General features: G+C 41.0%; 1 protein-coding gene and 1 long non-coding RNA gene across 6 annotated transcripts in view; one reads left to right on the top strand and one right to left on the bottom strand.

The window, feature by feature from the left end:
- The window catches only part of nrp1a (neuropilin 1a), a 174,592-nt gene that overhangs the window by 50,459 nt on the left and 103,306 nt on the right, over nt 1-20,827 (bottom strand). For all 5 annotated transcript variants that reach the window (XM_048617075.1, XM_048617056.1, XM_048617070.1 and 2 more), the window contains exon 7: nt 9,859-10,014. In XM_048617075.1, coding sequence (XP_048473032.1) covers nt 9,859-10,014 — 156 coding nt within the window. The remainder of the gene's footprint in view (nt 1-9,858; nt 10,015-20,827) is intronic.
- On the top strand, nt 5,496-13,324 carry LOC125487088. Its single transcript, XR_007265640.1, has 3 exons — nt 5,496-5,556; nt 11,069-11,193; nt 13,158-13,324. It is a non-coding gene; the product is annotated as an uncharacterized LOC125487088 (long non-coding RNA).

Genomic DNA, 20,827 nt, shown 5'->3' with positions numbered 1-20,827 from the left:
TGATCACAAGAACTTATGCCAAAAGAGAAAAGGGCTGCCAATTGGTTGGTAAGTAGACTCTGATTGGTTGAGGCACTGCCACGGAGAAAGCATCAGGAACTATGAGCTTCCGATGCTTCTGGGTAATTATTAAGATGGCGGAGTAACTCTGATGTTCTTCTTCAAAATAGCCTCACAGGATCTTTTATGTTTACCTGAGAAGGTAAACGGAGTCTTGAATCAACACCACATCCAAAAGATGGCATCTTTGGCAGAGCAGCTCTCCTGCACTGGAGTGAGAGCCTTGATCTCTGTGGCCAAATCTCTGGAGTTGAACTTGGAACTTGCAACATGCAACCAATTGAACCTCAGCTGATACTCACTGTATCTTAAATTAATCAAATTTAAGAGAAAAGGAACAAAAAAAGGAGAAAACTCAGTGAAAGGAAAAATTTAGAGAACATTTTAATTTTAATTTGCTGCCAGTACTAATAATTACTGTCTTTACTGTGAGGCGGTGGTTACGATAAATATTCCCAAAGTTGCTCAACTGGGCAACAGAATGCCCTTCAATGCCCCATGTAACTCTGATAATTTCAACATCTTACTTCTAATGCAGCTCAGAATGCAATTTAGCATTGCGGATAGAGATCTATTGAAGTCTACCCTGAGGCAAAGAGACTTTTTTTTGTTTGACGTATTTAACAGTCTGCAGTAAAAATTAGATCTTTATCAGTCACTGCTAAAACTTATTTTGGATTTTAGTCTTCAGAGGGAAGAACAGTGTTTAGGGCTAAAAGACTTTCTTTGTACAATCAGCATTGAGGATTCTCAGCTTTTTCCATGTCTTTAGTGTGTTGTTGAAGTGTGATTACTTCAGGATATATTGTCCACTATCTTGAAGCTTTATCAGCTGTGGCGGAACTCAAATCTCAGGCTGGATAAGGATCTCTATTTATAGTTAACTGTATTGCTGCGGAGACGTGCACAAAACTCCAGCCGGTCAATGGTTTACTTTTACTTCTCTGTATAGCTGTTCATGATACTGGAGTAGTGAGGTTTTGCATTAATACCACAGAATGTCAGCAGTCACGTCAACAATGCGCAAGTCTTTTTTTCATTATAACATAGTCCAAATAATCATTTGTCTTTTCTTGACAAGGAAACATTTCAATTAATGAAGTAGTTAAATATAATATTGAAATGGGTCATTTGAAATTAATTTGAATAGTTTTTTTTCACTTGGTAGGACAATAATGGCAGAGTAGAAGTTAATTGACTCAGAATACACAACAACTTACATAGAAATCTTAACAATCAGATTTTTTACACTAATTTACACCGTATGTTTATATATTCCCCCAGTTTAGCAGACCAGCAATAAAACACTGTATCCCAATTTCACAACTTTATGAAATACTGTATATTCCTCTTCACAGTAGAACCTGTGATAATCAGAATCATGACATGCACATTGACGCTGCTAGGGTTATTCTGGACCTAATTTTCAATTCTATCCCTTCTTTGAGTTATGATGACAATACTCATAACATACCAACAAGAATAAAAAAATTGATTTTCTCAATCCTGAGCAACCACAAAAAGTCCAAACATTGAAGTAATGCCAAAAGAATTAATACGTGAACAACCCAGGGGACTACATTGTTTTGATGTCAACCACATGAAATTGAAATGGTATCTCAGACTGTGATGCTGCTCCTCAATAATTATGGAATAAAATCTTTAACTGAAAATGCTGGGAAAACTCCATATTCAACTTGAAATATCAACTTGGTTTCTCTCCCCACAGCTGCTACCAGACCTGCTGAGCATTTTCAGATCTTGCTGTGTTTTCAGGTCATATTTCCAGCATCCACATTATTTTGCTTCAAAAATCTTTCTCTCTGTTGCACCTTAATATGCTGAATTATAACAGTCTCAATTAGTTGCAGTGGGGTGGCAAAGCAATAAATTTTATCGACTTGAACTAGTCCATTGGTCTGGAAATTGAGTTCAATGCTCAGCACAGTAGCTCAGAAGTATGAACCCAGTTTAGAAAGGTAATCTGGAAATAAAAATCTGGCATCAGTAAAAGTGATCATAAAGCTATTAAATTATTGAAAATATCCAGCTAATATCTCTTAAGGGACTTGAACTTACCATCCTTTTTTGATTTAGCCAAGACCATTCCACATCATCACAGTTCACTTTCAAGTGACTATCAAGCTACCCACCATCACATTCTCAGTACAACTCCGGGTGGACAATAAATACTTGTCTTGATTTTAATTGACTGAAAAGTGATTACGGGACTGCAGAATGGTTACAGTCCACCAAATTACTGCCAGTGAACTGAAGACGGAAAAGGCAGAGTGAGCAGAGAGAACTCATTTGGGCTGTTTCTCAAAAAGAGAGGTATGGTTATGTTCACTCAGTTGGCTGACACTTACAGCTTGGCTCAGCTGCTTATAGTCTCATGTTCTAGTCAGTAGGCTGTGGGTTTTTCTCCCTGTCCAGGAGTTGAGCCCTTAATCCAAAGTGAAATTTGAATACAGTAGGAAGGAGGTGATTCCCCCACCCCACCCCTCCATGAATTGTCACTTTGAGATGATGGAGAGACTTGTGCACCCTGATTGATGTTGTTGTGAGCCCCTAGTTTCTGGTAGGACTACCCTTGGCAGCAGAGTCAGGGGCTGGCGCACAGTCCTTTGCCCAAAAACAAGCAAACATTGTGGCATAGACGGGAGAAATACATTGGCAAGGTGATTATCAGGGTTTCATATGTCCCTAAAATCAGACCACCAACCCATCAAGGTCATGCGAACCATGATGGGTTCCCAAGGTCCTTTACATTGAGCAAAGTCATGTGCAAGCTTTCACCAGAGAGATAAAGGAGGGCTTGTGGTGTAAAGAGAATGCCCCAAATCCAAGAATTTGCTGATGATCATGGCAAAGTTTTTTTGTAGCCATCAGGACCATCTTTGAGCAGGATAGTATTGCTCTTCCTGTAGATGGCAATGGCCTTCTTCAACACTGGAAATAACACTTTCAACATCTCTTCAACCAAGCTACCTATCCCCATTACCTTGCGCTTTAATCTGTTACTGAATCACCATCAATGGGAAAACTGCAATAAGCAATTAACCAGATGAAGAACAACAAAGCCTGCAGCCCTGATGTATTCAAGCCGAGGTCTTCAAAGATAGTGAACTTCTGCTCACATTCAGATTCCACACATTACTACTACAGATGTCGGAGGGAGAAGAACACCCCTCCCGACTTCAGAAACACAACAATAACAACTACCTTCAAGAAGGAAGATAAATCATTCTGTGGAAACAATCAAATTATTTCCCTCTTCTCTACACCAGGGAAAATCCTGACACACATTCTCCTGAATCACCTCCTTCCTGTGACTGAGGAAATCCTGCCAGAGATGTAGTGTGGCTTCAGATCTTCCAGAGGAACCTCTGGCTTTTGTTGTTAGACAAATCCAACAGAAATATTGAGAACACTGCCAGGAACTCTTTACAGTATTCATCAATATGACTAAAACATTTGACCAAGTACAGGTACAACCTACTTGTCGCCAACTATTCATTTCCACAATGATCGACTGTCCACTGGCTAGATGTCAGCGAGACAGAAAATGTTTTAACCTCAGTCACCTCTGTGTGAAAAAGCTGACCAGCAATGACAACGTGACCTACAGTTTGCAGATCACTGTTGCGTCCTTGCTCATCCACAGCAGAGTTTCAAGCCAACCTCAATCTCTCCAATTCTCTAGGCAATAAACTCGGCCTGGTTTTGAATTTTTTCTTCTTTTCTCATGTAACAGGGGTGTTACTGGCTGGGCCAGCATTTATTGACCATCCCTAATTGCCCCTGAGAAGGCATCAGTGAGCTGCCTTCTTGAACCGTTGCTGTCCGTGTGCTGTGGGTTGACCCACAATGCCTTTGGGGAGGGAATTCCAGGATTTTGACCCAGCGACAGAGAAGGAACGGCGGTATATTTCCAAGTCAGGATGATGAGTGGCTTTGAGGGCAACTTGTGGGTGGTGGTGTTCTCAGGTATCTGCAGCCCACACAATGTTACCAACAGAAAACTCACATCAACACACTCCTGGTTAGTCAAATATTCAATTTGGGAATATGGTGAGCACTTCCTCTGTCTTGCCTGTCTCAGAACTCAACCATGGACAATGAAATGCCACAGTGGACTAGATGTACTTTGATAAACTACTGCAGTGTATTTGACAACAATGACTTCAGCAAGTCAACAAAAGTCATAGTATACGGACAGTTGTCATCATCACACTCATGTACTGCCGTGAAAACTAGATTGCATATCAGCGAGCGATAAGAGTGCTGGTGAAGTGCCACCAGCAATATTATCACCACATTCTCCAGATTCAATGGAAGGATCAAATGCTTGATCCTTCTTGAATCTAGCTCCATTCAGGCAAAACTCTTGTAAAATCAACAATGATGGACTGGTTAGTGAGTCTGCCTAGTCAAAAGGTTTCTTCCCCCGCTGAGTCGTCCTTTTTGAATTCTCAAATGGACTGTGTTCCAGTGGGAAAATGAAGAAAACACATCAATGATTCTCTGCAGCTCTCCTTGATGGTGGCAGCGTTGCCATTAATGACGGGAAAGAGATTGCCAACAATCTTTCAAAATGGTGACTTGTTCATCAAACTACCTCACGTTTGGAGTCACAGCATCTTAACGATAGGGCAGAGCGGTGTCACAGAGCAACTCCTGCACTCTAGATCCCAATGCCTTGTGGGAAATCTTGGCCCACATTTCCAAAGATCTGCAGGTTGAGAATTGGCCTATGTAGTCTATTTAGTAAACTCATGACTAGGTGTAATCCTCGAATCAAAGGACAGTCACTGCTGCTGCCAATGAAGGAAGTGTTAAGTTGGTACATCCTTTGGATGAGCTATTAAAATAAGGCTCAAACTGTTTCCTCTGCAGACTAAGGAAGATCCAAATATTCAACATTCAAAAGAGACAATCAGGGAGTTCTTCAGCTGCCCTTTTGCCTCTGAGGTGCTCTTTCTCTGCTAACATCAATATGACAGAAGCATTTTCATATTCCACTACAGATAGAGTGAACTTCACAAAGAGGTACCGACTCCAAACTTTGTAATTGTTTGAAACAATTACCATTTCATAATGATTTGTTTGAAAACAATCCAAATTGATTAAAACTATTACCTTGAATCTTTCTGCACAATAAAGTGGTCCTGAAATTCCCATGAAAGCTTTCAACATCCAAGATGATAGAACCAGAATTTTTAAACTATTTTAAGGTACATTTTGGTAATAACTCTTTACTTCACATAGCATTTCAGTCGAGACTACCCTTCATTTAATTACATCTAATTCAAGGGTTTACAGGTGGCAAGAGTTTATTCAACTGAAAGGATCTGCGAATGATCTGTTTAATGATTCACATTAGGACTTCAGATTATTTTACATGTTAACGCGTCTGTTAGAACAGCAAACAGAGGGAGGCCATGTGAATGGATTAAGCACCTGCTGACTGATATTGGAACTGTCATTTCCAAGGTATGTATTGTAGAAGTGCGATCAGTTTTAAATTAGGCCACTTTTCTTCAGCAAATGTTCCTTGTTAATGTTCTCATATGAGAAATCTGATGGATTCTTGGTTTGCAGAAAGGAAGTGTGAACAACTCTTGTAAATTAAGTTGACTGAATGTTCTTTGCTGTAGATCAAAATGACAGAATTCTCAGTCTTAAAAATGAAACCCATACATGGCCCACCAATGAGGTAATGTTCCTACAATATACATGTATGTAACACAGTGTAACAAGATACTGACAATTTAAAGAATTTTAGGGTGAATTCGAGACCTATCCGTATTCTTATCTCTGGAGTATAAGAAATTGTAGCTGCACAAGTCTTGCCAAAATATATGTTTAAACTTGTTAAATTCTTCCTTGATTGTCTGACATCTGGACCCCATTCCAGGTCCCATGGGTTTGATATTGTTCCTTTCATGTCATGTTTGGTCTCCAGAGGCTGGTTTTCAAATCAAGTGGTGTTCATGGACACAGAAAGCCTGAAGGTGATGTACTACCAGAAATAGAGCAACCTTGTTTGAACTAGTCTCCGTGTTAGGGATTAGCTTTACTAAACTGTGGCTGCTAGTTCTATGCTTACAAACAAAACTGTCTTGCGTTGGCTAATACAGAGGACCAAAAGGTCAGAAAATCAGAATTGTCTTTTCCCATTTTGTCTTGCGAGAACTGTTCAAGTCTCAATTATTGCAGGTTTCTTCATTTGTTTATAAAAGGAGATTCTACCTGAGTTCTCATAGTGCAATATATATGATCAGCATTAACTGCCACATTTAATGAACAAGAAGGAGCTGAGAATCAAACCAGCTAGCAACTTCCTGGGGTTGGTTGCATGGGGGCATCAATTCAGATGAATGTGCAGACTTCACCATGGTTAAAAATGTTCATGGGATGTGGGCATTGTTGGCCAAGCCAGCATTTATAGCTCATCCCTAATTGCCCAGAGAGCAGTTAAGAATTGTCCACATTGCTGTGTGTCACATGTAGGCCGGATCAGAGAATGATGGCAGATTTCTTTCCCCAAAGGAAATTTGCGAACTAGATGAGTTTTTACAACAGTGATTACACAGTCGCTATTAGGCCAGCTCTTTATTCCAGATTTTATTGAATTGAAATTTTGCCAACTGCCATTGTGGGATTCGAACCAATTGTCCCGAGCATTAGCCTGGAGTTCAGGATTGCTAGTCCGGTGACATTACAATGACTCCACATCCTCCCCTTTGAGCGTGACATTGACATGAAACTTCAAAAAAAATCTTTAATGACTGGCTAGACATGGCTTCCAACAAAAATGTAGAGCCTTTATCATCAAAGAAGTTTCACAGGAATGATTATCAAAGGAACCCTGACACCACCTAAGGAGGTATTAATATAGGTGACGAAATGCTTGGCCAAGGATGATAAGGGGCATGTTAACAAAAAAAATAGAGAGAGGTGGAGAGGATTTGGGAGGGAATTCCACAGTTTAGGGCCAAGGCAGATAAAGACACAACTACCTGTGGTGAAGAAAACTAAGGATGCACAAGAGGGGAGAACTGAAGGGGAACTAAATGCATTTGTCACGCTTAATCAGAGCCCCTTCTTACATTCTTACATAATCAATCTCCTCATTCCTTTCTAATTAGTTTATTCCAAAAATATTGGCAAAATCCAACGCATAAACACATGATCTGATGAGAGAGACTGAGTTAGTTAAGTATGGCATCAACTGAAAAGACTTTGCTGCAGTTCCCATGGATTTAGAGTTAGGACTGAAGGTGAGTTAGGATTTATGATTAACATTTTCAGTTGAATATTAAAGTCACAACAATTACTGATTACCTTACAGGATAATGATTTGCATGATAGATGTTTGTTGCATATGCAAGTTTAAATATGACTGACCTTCACAAATGGAAAGAATCAAATTTAACGATGGTTTTGTGAGCAGGGGAGTGCCGAGGAGGTAACCATTGCAGATTATGGGAACAGGGGATCGTTTACCAATTGTACAAAAATTTATAGGGACATACATATATTGACGACAAGCAGCCTGAGCTCACAAGCACCTCTCTCGACTACCTTCCTCTACTGAATTATTAGACTGCTTGTCTGACAACCAGAACTGGACAAAAAGGAATTTCCAACAATCAAATATTGTGAAGCTGTTGGGCAGAGTTTTCCCATTTTCAGGTCAGTGTTTTGTCGAATAGGATTCATCATGCCCAGTCCGCCATGGCTTGAAGCAAATCTTCCAAACAACCTTCCACTCCTCACCCCAATTATTATGCAACATGGTACCTTTCCTGGGAATCACGAGGCTGGACAGCCAGAAGTGTTCACCGCTGCTCGGATCTTACTGGCTTTCAGGCCTCTGCTGCCATAGTTACAACCCCAGCTTCAGAAACAGCAAGGCAGGAACTGAGCCTCTCGCTGTGTTGCTCAAACATCACACAGGGCATGGCCCAGAGCTCAGGGAAGCTCAGTCCCTGCTTGGTGGACAAGGACCAAAGTGTGCTGGTGGATGGGGTGGGGAAGGGGGGTGCTCTCCTGTTTCCAGCCAACTGCCATGGGAGGCCACACCACAAGTCACAGCCAGACTAGACCCAAAATGTAAATACCTGGCACTTTTAAAAGAAATTCCTTCATGAGACGTAGGCATCGTTGTCCAGGCCAGCATTTCTCACCCATTCCAATTGCCCAGAGGTCAGTGAAAAGTGAATCACATTGCTGTGTGTTTGGAATCAGCTGTAGGCCACACTGGATAAAGATTAAAGATTTCCTTCCCTGAAAGGCCATTAGTGAGCCGGGTAGGTTTTTATAACAATCAACAGCAGCCACATGGTCATCATTAAACCAACTTCTTACTCCAGATTTTATTGAATTCATACTTCATCATCTACCATGGTAGGATTTGAACCCATGAACCCAGAACATTGGCCTCCCCTGGTGATATTACCACTAGCGGTGTGGAGAGAGATTTGGTCCAAGAGCAGACATGGTAAGGATGGTGGTTTGTCAATGCCAATTTGCCCGTAAGAAGAGTTGGTTAGATGGCGAGCATGGACCATGAAGGAGTGTTGTGGTGAAGCCACAGTTGGATGGTGACCCCCAGCAGCATTGGAAAGCTGCCACTCCAACTTATATCTCAGTGCCCTCCAGTTTCTTGGTGAAGGACAGGAGAATTGGAGGTTGGTGTATAAATAAAACAAGGTAGGATGTTAATGTGATACAAATGCAAGGAAATTAGCTTGGTTCATTTTTTTATTTATTTTTATCCCTTTGTGTAACAAAATTCTGTTTTATTAATAGAGAGAAGCTGCAGCTTTGAGTGCCTATCTTTCAGGGGATGTTTCGCCATTAAATAAAAAAAATCAAGCAGATTTTATTCTGGGATCTGATGTATCCGGTAGCAAGATCAGCTGGGATCATAGCTAGCAGCATTCGAGAAGAATGAGCTCTTATTCCTTCACCCAGAAATTGGTGACACTGTGGAATTCTCTGCTACAGGAAGCTGTTGAGGCCAATACACTTAATGTTTTCAAGAAGGGAGTCAGATACAGTTCTTAGTATTAGAGGGATCAAAGGGTATTGTGTGAAAGCAGGAACAGGGTACTAGGTTGGATGATCAGCCATGATCATAATGAATAGGAGAGCAGGCTCGAAGGGCTGGATGGCCTACTCCTGTTCCTATTTTCTATGTTGCTATTTAGGCTGTTGCCTAATGTTATAAGGGGTGTCTTTGTGATAATTTTGTGGCTAATATTTACATTTTCACACATCTTCTATCTCAAAGTCCACACTGTAAAAGAATACAGCCGCCATAAATCATAAAAATGGAGTCCATTCAACTGTGGATAATTGTGCTTAGACATTAGGCCTGCGCTGTCAAGGGAAGGACTGGTGTGGAAACCTAATTCACCTGCTTCATGCAAGTCCCTTATTCATATATCATTAGCTCAAAAAAAGCCTGCACATTTGAATGATCTTTTCTGCTTGTTTAGCTCCAATATGTGATCTTTTCTAACACGGGAGTCTGGAGAATTTTAGCTTCGTAGGTCAAATTTATTGGACTTTTCTAACTCTGGCAGGTAACTTTAATTCAGGACTTAAAGGAGCCACAACTCATGCTCCCTTCAGACAAGAATTAAAAATTAGTTGTGTCTTCTAAAATTAAAGGATGTCAAGTAACAAACAAATCAAATAACAACTTTTTAATCATGCCGTTAATTCCCAAAAGAGCACTTTTGTTGACATATTTGCAACGTACGTTTGTTTGAAACAAAATACCTTTTGTTTACCCCTTTCTTTCACAGTTATCCAGTCTTCACCATTGGAGCTCACATCCACTTTGTACGCTTTGATAAAGTACTCCCGCTGAGTTTCTCTGGAGACAGCACCTTGCGTTGCTATGGCAGAAACGTGCTGCAAGAAACCCAGGTCCACCTGCAGCATTGAAATGCAGTCAGTCAGAGCTTGTTAGAGAGATTAATGTAATGTGTTACATCACACAACAGTACTAGTCATCTGGTGAAGAAACATATTAATAAGGTGCCAGTTCTCATTAATGTTTCAAGTGAAATTTTAAATATTAAAACAGAACTGGCTGGCGGTTCAGAAATAAGAATTCATTCTTTATGTATGCTTGCTGCAGCATGTGTACAACGGTCAAATATGCAGAGAGCTGCTGTGCAAAGTCGTTTATGTTTCTGTAATGGTATGGTTTATTCACTGGAACCCCAGGTTTATTTATTTGTGAATTCACAGTTCCCTTGTTTGTCAATTCTGAGGGTGCTCCAAGAATTTTTTTTGAATGGACATCAATGTCCCGTGGGTTAAGCCTTCTCCCAAATATATAAGCAAGGTGGTCATTTGAGATTTTCAGCCAGTGAGAAGCTCCCGTCTTAACCTGTTGTCTTGCTCATCTATCGATGCACGAAGCTCATGAACTCAAAAGGAAAGGCACATTCCAAAAATTTAGCTAGAAATCCTACTATTAAAGTAATTTCGTTTCATGTCTGTCTTGTTTAAATTAAAAGACTTATTTAAGCAGATGAGCAAATAAGCTCCATAATAACAACAGCTACAGAGAAGCCTAGTTCTAATCAGCTCTCCCCTTGAGTTAGGGGAAGAACAATAAAGTGGATCGTGGCCATAGGGAACTCAAGAAAAGGGCATGGGAAACAAAAATGTGACTTTCATATTACAATGTAGCTATAAGTGCACCAACGTATTTACAGAGGTGCACTGTAAAGTTTTTATTTGCTTTCAGTCACTGTTGTAAACTTCATTTGCCTTTCACATAGCTGAGACATATGATTCAACATAAAGTTTCAATTAAAATAGTGTTAGGAAAATGCAGATTGAATTTGGCCTGTGAAGGAGTTTAGTGGGAGTCTTCGCTTATAGCTAAGTTGTACAAGTCACACATCTGGTCATCATTTGAATTCACATACAAGGGAAATGAAACATAAATGCTACTGATTCCTTTCCTTTACAGGGTTCAAGTTGCGACATACAGTTGACCAACTGGATTGCAAAAGGGCACGCAGCCCAAACAACAAATGCAAAAGGATGCAAGGTTTTCTTTGGATCTCAACTTTTGTAAAGCAGGGGAACAGAAATGTAAGTGTAGTACAATAGGAACTAATAAAGATATTTATGGTTAAGTCAAGTGGATAATCCATCACTTTGACACAGTAGATACTGCGGCAAAAGCTTTTTTATATAGTGGCGCCACACGGCAGTTAACTTTTATGTAGTCACTCAGGTATGAGCAGGGCTCCGTTTTGTATTTTGATTTTTGGAAGAGTTCTTTCTTGCATGCCGAATTTTCTTGGTGTGGTTTGACTTTAGTGCTTTCACCTGTTCAAAAGCAGGTCACAAAATTAAAATCAGGAAGTTCATACAAGACAATTAAATTGAAGAAGGAATGTACTCCTTCCAGTATTGTCTGAGTCACCGAGATTGTGTTGTTAACTGTTAACAACTGCAGCCAAATATACAACTGCATTATTTTTTCAGCTGGGTGGGTGGATGAATAGGTCACAGGTTCCTCTTTGACTCCTGACCCGTTTTTGCCAATCCAAAATGCAACAAATTGGAGTTGCATTTACAAAACAATTTGTCCTCAAGGCCTCTTTCTATTTATTGACCAAATTATGAAGAACATAGTGAACAGCCAGTGGGTGGATGAAAGTGGAGTTAACACCTCAGCAGGGAATCACTGACAGCGTTTGCTCTGCTTGAAGTCTCTAATGATGCACTGACGTCTTGGAAACCATGACATCTTTTTGTTTCAAAGCATGCGCTGTATCTTTTGCACTATTTGCAACGTGGTATTTCAATCTCTATTTGTGACCTTTGAAAAAGGTATTTTTCTTTTGATCTTGTGAAGTAAGATCTTGCCATCTGAGCTGAATTTCAAGACCGTACCTCCATATTCTTGGGTGGCTAGTGACGGACCATCACAAGGAATTGTGACAAATCCTTGTGCCAATGCTGCTACCAACCTAGGGAATTCCAGGGACGAGATCTGATGATATTGAAGGACTGGCAATTATGTGTTCGAGACATGATGGTGTTTTTATAGAGAGGGATATGCAGCTGATGTGTTCCCAGGAGCCTGACTCCCTTGCTCCTTTCAATGATAGATGGCTTGGGACTGGGAGATGCTGTGGAACTAATCTTTGCGAATCGTTATATGACATTCTGTAGATAGTACAGCTGCAGTATGTTGATCATGAAGTGAGTGGAGTTGAAATATAAACACTGAAAAGTGATCAATATATGTGGGCTTTGCTGATGAGCGTCTCTTGATTTCTAGTCCACTAAGCTATTGCCTCCCCTGATATATTGACCCTGGGTGCGTATCATATGGCACAGGCCGGGAAAAGGTAGAGATTCAGCAGCAAGGACAGGGGGTGGCGTTCAGTGAAAGCCCCTGCCTCAAAGCACCCCTACCATCTTCCTGGTGCCAGGCCCCTCGATCAGGCAATGATTCAAAGCAACAGCTGTGGAAAAAAAAACAGAACTTCTACTACCAAGGGAGCAGCTACAATTTGGAATGCACTGCCTGAAAACAGATTCAGTGATAACTTTCAAATGGTAGTTGACTATATATGTGGAAAAGAAACAATAGCTGAGGGGAAAAGACATATGGGCTGAATGGACTCTAATGATGAATGATTCTTTGAATCTGTTTTTCTGGGGTCTTTTAATCTAGTTGTAATCATTTATTTCCCTCTCAATTCCTCTCAATTCCTTCAACCAAAGAAGTGCTTCCCAAACAGTGGCATTTCAATGATGCATTGTACTGTCGAATAGCCCAGTCAAGCCAAAGGAAGTCCGAAGTTCTGCATCGATCTCAAAGGGCTGGGATTACTACAGCTTTCCGGGTTTTTTGTACTGAAACTTAAACTGATTTAATATGAAATAAAATTTTACCTGTATAATTTCTGTGCTACTAGGAAGTCAAAAACCTCTCCATTATTATGATGTTTTTGAAACATTGAAAATGCAATACAAGTCATCTATCGCATGGTGATGTGTTACAATATGGGCTCATATCTGTGATCCTTCACACTTAGAAAGAGCACCATCGTCTACGAGAATGAAGTCTCTGACTTCGGTTACAAAAGATGGACATCAGCAAGTGCTGAATCAACAGACAGGTCTTCCCGGGACTCAACCCAAGGAAAGTGACGGGCCTGGACGATGTCCCCAGCCAAGCACTCAGATCCTGTGCAGACCAACTAGCAGAGGTATTCACTGACATCTTCAACCTCTCCCTCCTACAAGCTAAAGTCCTCACCTGCTTTAAGAAGACCACCATCATCCCCGTATCTAAGAAAGCACATGCAATGTGCCTTAATGACTACCGCCCAGTGGCTCTGACCTCAATAATATGAAGTGCTTCAAGAGGTTGGTCATGGCCCACATCAACTCCTCTTTTCCAGCCTGCCTCGATTCGCCACAATTTGCCTACCGACGTAATAGGTCTATAGCGGATGCCATATCCCCAGCCCTGCAGTCATCCCTGAAACATCTAGACATCGAAGACACCTGCGTCAGACTCCTGCTCTTTGACTACAATTCCGCCTTCAACACCATTCTCCCCTCCAGACTGATCTCAAAACTGCATGACCTTGGTCTAGGCTCTGCCCTCTGCAGCTGGATCCTCAGCTTTCTGGCCCATAGGCCACAATCAGTGAGGATAGGTAACTGCACCTCCTCCACAATAACACTCAACACTGGAGCACCTTGAGATGCGTCCTCAGCCCCCTACTGTACTCCCTGTACACCCATGACTGTGTTGCCAAATTCTGAACACCATCTACAAATTCGGTGACAACACCACCATACTGGGACGGATATCTAACAACAACGAGTCAAACTACAGAAGGGAGATAGAGGGCTTGGTGTCATGGCGCAATAAAAACAATCTGTCTCTCAATGTTGGCAAAACTAAATTGATCATGGACTTCAGAAAGAAAGGAGGAGAACACACCCCCATCTACATCAATGGAACTGAGGTTGAGAGGGTGAAGGGCATCAAGTTCCTCAGAGTGACATTACTGACAACCTGTCCTGGGCTTCCCACGTACATTTGGGAGTCAACACCTCTTCTTCCTCAGGTAGCTCAGAAAATTTGGCATATCCATAAGGTCCCTCACCAACTTCTACAGATGCACCATTGAAAGCATACTGTCTGGGTGCATAATGGCCTGGTATGGAAACTGCTCTGCCCAGGACCGTAGGAAACTACGAAAGTGGTGTGTACAGCCCAGACCATCACAGAAGCCAATCTTCCATCCATGGACTCCATTTATACAGCTCGCTGCTGCTGAAAGGTGGCCAACATCATCAAAGACCCATTGCAACCCGGTAATGACCTCCTACAACTTCTTCCGGCAGGTAGAAGATACAGAAGCCTGAACACACGTACCAGCAAGTTCAGGAACAGCTTCTTCCGGGCTGCTATCAGACTAATGAATGGACTGTCTAGCCTCAAATAACACTGATCTTGCTAACGTTGATCTTACCTAGATCATGCCCTGTGCAATGTAACCTGTATGCCTCTATCTAAGTCTTTTTGATCTGTACATCCTTTGCTTAATATGATCTGCTGGTACTGCTCGTAAACAAAGCTTTTCACTGTATTTCGGTACACGTGACAATAAATCAATCAATCAGTCTGTTCCTGTCCATTCCCAACAAGCAATTGAAAGCACATTACTGAAGGGGTGGAGACAAGGTCGCGGGTCTTTGCTTAGTGAGAAGTGTGTGTTCTTCCAAGAGTGAGGAAAAGAAGAATAAAGAGTACCTGACTCTCTAAAAGTGTTCCTTAAAGGATCAAATTCATAAACACCCACCAGAATAAACATACATACAGTCATACAACATGGAAACAGACCATTTGGTCTGTCTCATCCATGCCGACCAACTTTCCCAAATTAAACTAGTCCCACTTGCCTGCATTTGGCCCATACCCCTTTCAACCTTTCCTATTCATGTACCTGTCCAAATGTCTTTTAAATGTTGTAACTGTACCTGCAGTTACCACTCCCTCTGGCAATTCATTCGACATACAAACCACCCTCTGTGAAAAAGTTGTCCCTCAGGTCCCTTTAAAATTTAGTTTTAATCCCTAGTTTTGAACTTCCTCACCGTGGGGAAAAGACCTTGGCTATTCACCTTATCTGTGCCTGTTCATGTTTTTATAAAGCTCTATAAGGCCACCCCTCAACCTCCTATGTTCCAGTGAAAAATGTCCCAGACTATCCAGCCTCTCCCTATAACGCAAACCTTCTAGTCCCAGCAACATCCTGGTAAATCTTTTCTGACCCCTCTCCATTTAAATAATATCCTACTTATTAGAGGGCGATCAGAACTGTACACAGTACTACAATGTCCTGCACCACCTCAACATGACGTCCCAACTCCTATACTCAATAGTCTGAGCAATAAAGGTAAATGTGCTAAATACCTTCCTAACCACCCCGTCTACCTGTGATGCAACTTTCAAAGAACTATGTACCTGAACCTCTGGACCCTTCTGTTTGACAACACTACTCAGGGCCCTACCATTAGCTGTACAAGTCCTGCCCTTGTTCGCTTTATCAAAATGCAATATCTTGTATTTATCCAAATTAAACTCTATCTGACACTCCTCAGCCCATTGGCCCAATTGATCACAATCCCTTTGTAATGTTAGACAACCTTCTTCATTGTCCACTATGCCATCAATTTTGGTGTCATCTGCAAACTTACCAACCATGGTCTCCTACATTCCCATTCAACTTGTTCATATAAATGACAAACAACAGGGGACCCAGCACCAATGTCTGCATGATGCATGAAAATTGCTTGCAAAATATGAAAAGCTATAATGTGCTGTAGCTAAAAGGAATAACTGGGAAAGTTTATTTCTTCCAAAATTCCACTGTTGTAGGAAACAAGATTCATCTGGATGTCAGAATATATCAACTTGGGATTTCCTCAAACATCCAGCATCCTGCTGTCTGAAAGCATTCCAGCTGTATCAAATTCCTGCACATGTCGGGTTCACAATCCTTAAAGATATGGTGTCCCCTTTGTGCAGCCTAGTTATAGAAGCTATCGGATATCAAACTCTTAACATTGGTCTTTATCTTTCACTTATCACGAGTGGCCATTGATGTTTGAAGATGTTTGAATAAATTCTGCCAAAGAATTCCAAAGAGATCCAATCCAAAGAGCCTTTGCACGTTACCCCAAATAATTTTGCAAATGGTCTACTTCAAAAGAAAGGGATCTAAATATATTGGGGTAGCAACAGCACCTATTGCTGGGAAGAAAACTAAAGAAAAAAAGACAATTGCAGAGCAGTTAAGTTTCAGATTTTATCAGCACTGAAGGCTCTGTGAGATTGATGTGGGTAGCCTTGCAGGCATCTCAGGTGGCCATCAAAAATAGGTGTTAGGTCCAGTCTTATTCTAAGTAGAGTTCCCTCTAAATTAATTTATTACCGATGGAACAGGTACCAAAGCCTGTCCTCCTCAAAAGCTTTCCAGGGGCCCCAAATGCCAATGGAAGACATGCTTTATTTTATAGTTAACACAGTGTGGAGCTGGAGGAACACAGCAGGCCAGGCAGCACCAGAGGAGCAGGAAAGTTGACGTCTCAGGTCAGGACCCTTCTTCAGAAATGGGCTTTTAACAATATTCAAACTAAATGCTAAATTACAGCAGATAATGACCGAGTCTAAAAGCACACAGGTGCCAGGTAGGCATTAGAATTCAAAAGGAAGTTGGAAGATTTTAAACTCCTTTGTGTAAAACCTCTCTAAGATGATATCTTGACTCCACTGGCACCGTTATTACTGGAAGATCATACTGCTTCTGATCAATGCACAAACACCATTCTTCACCTCACAGCACCAGCTTACTTCTTTGAACCTCCACAGCATTGATGCATTTCTAAAAAAAAACTACTTGAAACAGAAAATTTGTCGCAGACATTTAAAGATATTCTTTATTCAAAGGTGTGGCACAGACAGGCTGATAAAAGGAAGGTGGTCTCTTTTAAGATCTTTTCAGATGAAAGGAAGTACATTGGATACACTGTTTTATATTTATTGTGTCCTTTTTTCATGTAAGTAATCAATGTTCACGAAGAGGTGTTTGAATAATTGGGAGGGTGAGGAGTTTTAGAAGATGTTTCAAGGTGATGTTACATTGTCTCTGGGTCAAAATTTTACTCTCAAACAGCATTAATGTATATATTCAGCCAACACACTACAGAAGTTCTAGAAGGTAGCCTAAGACCATCTTCCTAGGGGCACCACATGCTGGTCTTTCTTGTAATACTCACAACTATCCAAGAAAAATTTTTTCATGTATTTGCATGTGATCTGTGTGATTGCATCAGTGGGTTTATCTTCACAAATCATTAAAGGCAGCAGGGCAGACTGCTCAGAGGGGATTCTGGGCTTTAAGAATCAAGGCACAGACCACAAAAAGACAAGAAAGAAGCAAGGACGAACATTTGTGAAACACTTCAACTGTCAACATCTCACACCTGAAGACAGCCATGATGGTTTTAGAGATGGTCCCCAAAAGATTTATCAAAATGGTTCCAGGAATGAGAGGCTGAGGTTACACCACGGCTTGGAGAGGCTGGCCCTGTTCTGTTAGAGAAGATTGTGATGAGATTTGATGGAGGCATTCAAAATCACGTGATCTAAGCTGTGCAGACTGGGAGAATGGCTTCTATTGGCAGGGGCAGTAAGAACCAGGTGACACAGATTTAACGTGGTTGTCAAAAGAACAGAAGCTGGCACAGGAATACTTTTTTACCCTGATGAATAAGATGTGAAATGCAATGCCTGATACAATGATGGAGGCAAGAAATGTATTTCAAGAAAGTAGTGGATGAACATCTAACATTAAAATGTTTTGGGGAAAATGGTGGGAGGGGTGACACTGGCTGAGTTACACTTGTGGAGAGCTGGCATGAATGGGTCTGGCCCGATGACCTCCATCTGTGCTGTAACCATTATACAATTACCTGTGTATTTGTAGACAAATTTTAAAAAGAGATGACAAATAGTTTTTCATCAAGTCAGTATCCCTTTAAACAGTGTTGGTGCAGATGGTAAACTGCAGTCCCACAACTGCATGTTTTGCACATGTGAGAAACGAGAAAAGGCGTAACAAATTAAAAAGTCAGTTTAATGGAACACTGCATCCTTTTTTTTTTGCAAAGAAATGATAATCCTCTGGCATATCAAATACAGCTTCAAATTAAAATTAATGTACAATGATTCTGTAATGAATTTTATGTTTACCTTTCCTTGGGCCTCCAGTAAAGGATTAATAATAATGGTGCTTTAAATTATAAATTCAATAGAAAAAGCAGAATTGCACCTTAGAGTAAAACCAGATGTGGGACCTCTTACCCTGACAGATGATTTGTTCTGGGCATTAGAACTGGCTGCAACATTATGACTATTATGATTCTTTGAGATATTTATATATTAAAAATACATTTATTTTTCTCTATGAAATTGCTTAGAACAATGTAAAAAATGACCAACCTATTCATGGGGAGACTATTTGTGAGAATTGCACTATTTATGATAACAAAGCTGTTTCAGAAGGATTTAAAGGGCTGCGGTTACCCAAGATTCAGAACAGGCTGGATTTCAGGATCAGTCCAACAGCAGCTTCTAACAAAACCCTCACTATTGGACTGCCACAGTGAACGCAAGACTGTTAAAAGAAATTGTGAACAGATACAATCCTTTTTTCAAATATATATAATTTCAATGATTATTAAAATATAACTGAAGCCAGGCTACAATGATGAAAGTGATGGCGTCACTAGTTCCTGCTATGTTATCTATAAAGAAGATTCCTTGTGCTCACACATGTTAGATGTGAATTTTCAGGACTGTTCTCTTGATTAACCAACACTACCTCAGTGCAGAAACTGAACAAACCCTGAGGAAAATGACCGTATAAGACTGTCAACACCATTTTTCTGAAATTGTGCGACAATGCCATCAAGTTAGGGCAGATAATCGGAAGAATACCCCCCCGCTCACACTGCATTCCCCCCCCAAGTAAGGAACTTCATCCTCTGAGAAAGGGTCACCAGAGCCAAAATGTTAATTCTGATTTCTCTTCACAGATACTGACAGACCTGCTGAGCTTTTCCCGCAACTTCTGTTTTTGTTTCACCCTCACTGTGCTGTGATACTGATACCTGGAAACTTCACAGCAGCATGTCGGCTTTTCTCTTTCAAACGTAAGAACTTTCAGATAAAAAATTCCCAGTGGAAATAATGTCTGTTCTTCAGCAAAGGCAGAAAGATATTATGTTATCGCCCATTATCTTTTGGATTCCTCTTCACTGCACAATTTATTAAAAAAAAACTATTGGTATTTCATCCTCTAACTGTGCTTGTCATGTACGTATAATCACATTCAAATCTAAGCAGTAAAACTTGTTAATTCACCTCAGGCCTCAAGCTCATTACAGCTGTTGTTCACTACAATGTGTCACTGAAAAGTAGTCTCAGAAAACTACACTGTCTCCATCCCTCCTCTGTATTCACATAGGCCAAGTGTTGCCTTTTGAAGTCAGTGTTAGTTTACAATTTACATTGCTTTGCACTTGAAGTTATAACCTAGACATGTGATTTGGCCAGCTAGTTTGAATAGTGTTTACCTTGTACACCAGCCAATAATCTTATTTACATTTACTCAACCTATTCTCATATTCTTTCAGCCGCTCTTCTGTTAACAAGAAATCCACCTAAGCTATCTGATTTGGAATGTAAATACCACTAACCATGGAAAGAACCCACTTAATAGAATCACACAGCACAGAAACAAGCCCTATAGTCCAAATCATCAATGCCAATCAGGTTTCCCAAACTAAATTAGTCCCATTTGCCTGCGTTTGGCCCATATCCCTCTAAACCTTTCCCACTCGAGTACCTGTCCAAATGTCTTTGAAATGTCGTAACTGTACCAGCATCTACCACTTCCTCTGGCAGCTCATTTTGTGCATGTACCATCCTCTGTGTGGAAAAGTTGCCCCTCAGGTCCCTTTAAATCTCTCCCATGTCATCTCAAACCTATGGCCTCTAGTTTTGGACACCCCTGCCTTAGGGAAAAGATCTTTGCTATTCACCTTATCCATGCCCCCTCTGTAAGGTTTAAAAGGGGACCGAAGGGGCAATTTTTTCATGCAGAGGATGGTGCGTGAATGGAATGAGCTGCCAGAGGAAGTGGTGGAGGCTGGCACAATTACAGCATTAAATGGCATCTGGGTGGGTATATGAATAGGAAAGGTTTGGAGGGATGTGGGTCAAATGCTAGCAAATGGGACTAGATTAATTTAGGATATCTGGTCGGCCTGGACAAGTTGAGCTGAAAGGTCTGTTTCCGAGCTGTAAAGCTCTATGATTCTATGACTACAGAAGGTGTGTTCATACAGTGACAAAAGGATTGGTTCACAAAATGAGGACGGGTGGCTGCCTCCAATGCACACAGGTCACCCTGCAAACGATTTGACCCCTTTTTCAAAAGCATATTTAAAAATTGCCTTCCCAAACTTGCCTACCTGTTCATGCCCACTGCATTGTGCCTTACCTCTCAAACATTTGGTCTCTCCTTTTGCATTTGTCCTCTGGAGTTCCATATCCTGCCATACCATGCCACATCCCACATGCCCCCCCAACCCTCACACTCTCCATCCCCAACCAAAA

The sequence above is a fragment of the Rhincodon typus genome, chromosome 2 (assembly GCF_021869965.1).
Source record: "Rhincodon typus isolate 14 chromosome 2, sRhiTyp1.1, whole genome shotgun sequence".
Classification (NCBI taxonomy): domain Eukaryota; kingdom Metazoa; phylum Chordata; class Chondrichthyes; order Orectolobiformes; family Rhincodontidae; genus Rhincodon; species Rhincodon typus.
The sequence above is the reverse complement of the archived record's forward strand: the minus strand, read 5'-3'. Positions and strand labels throughout refer to the sequence as shown.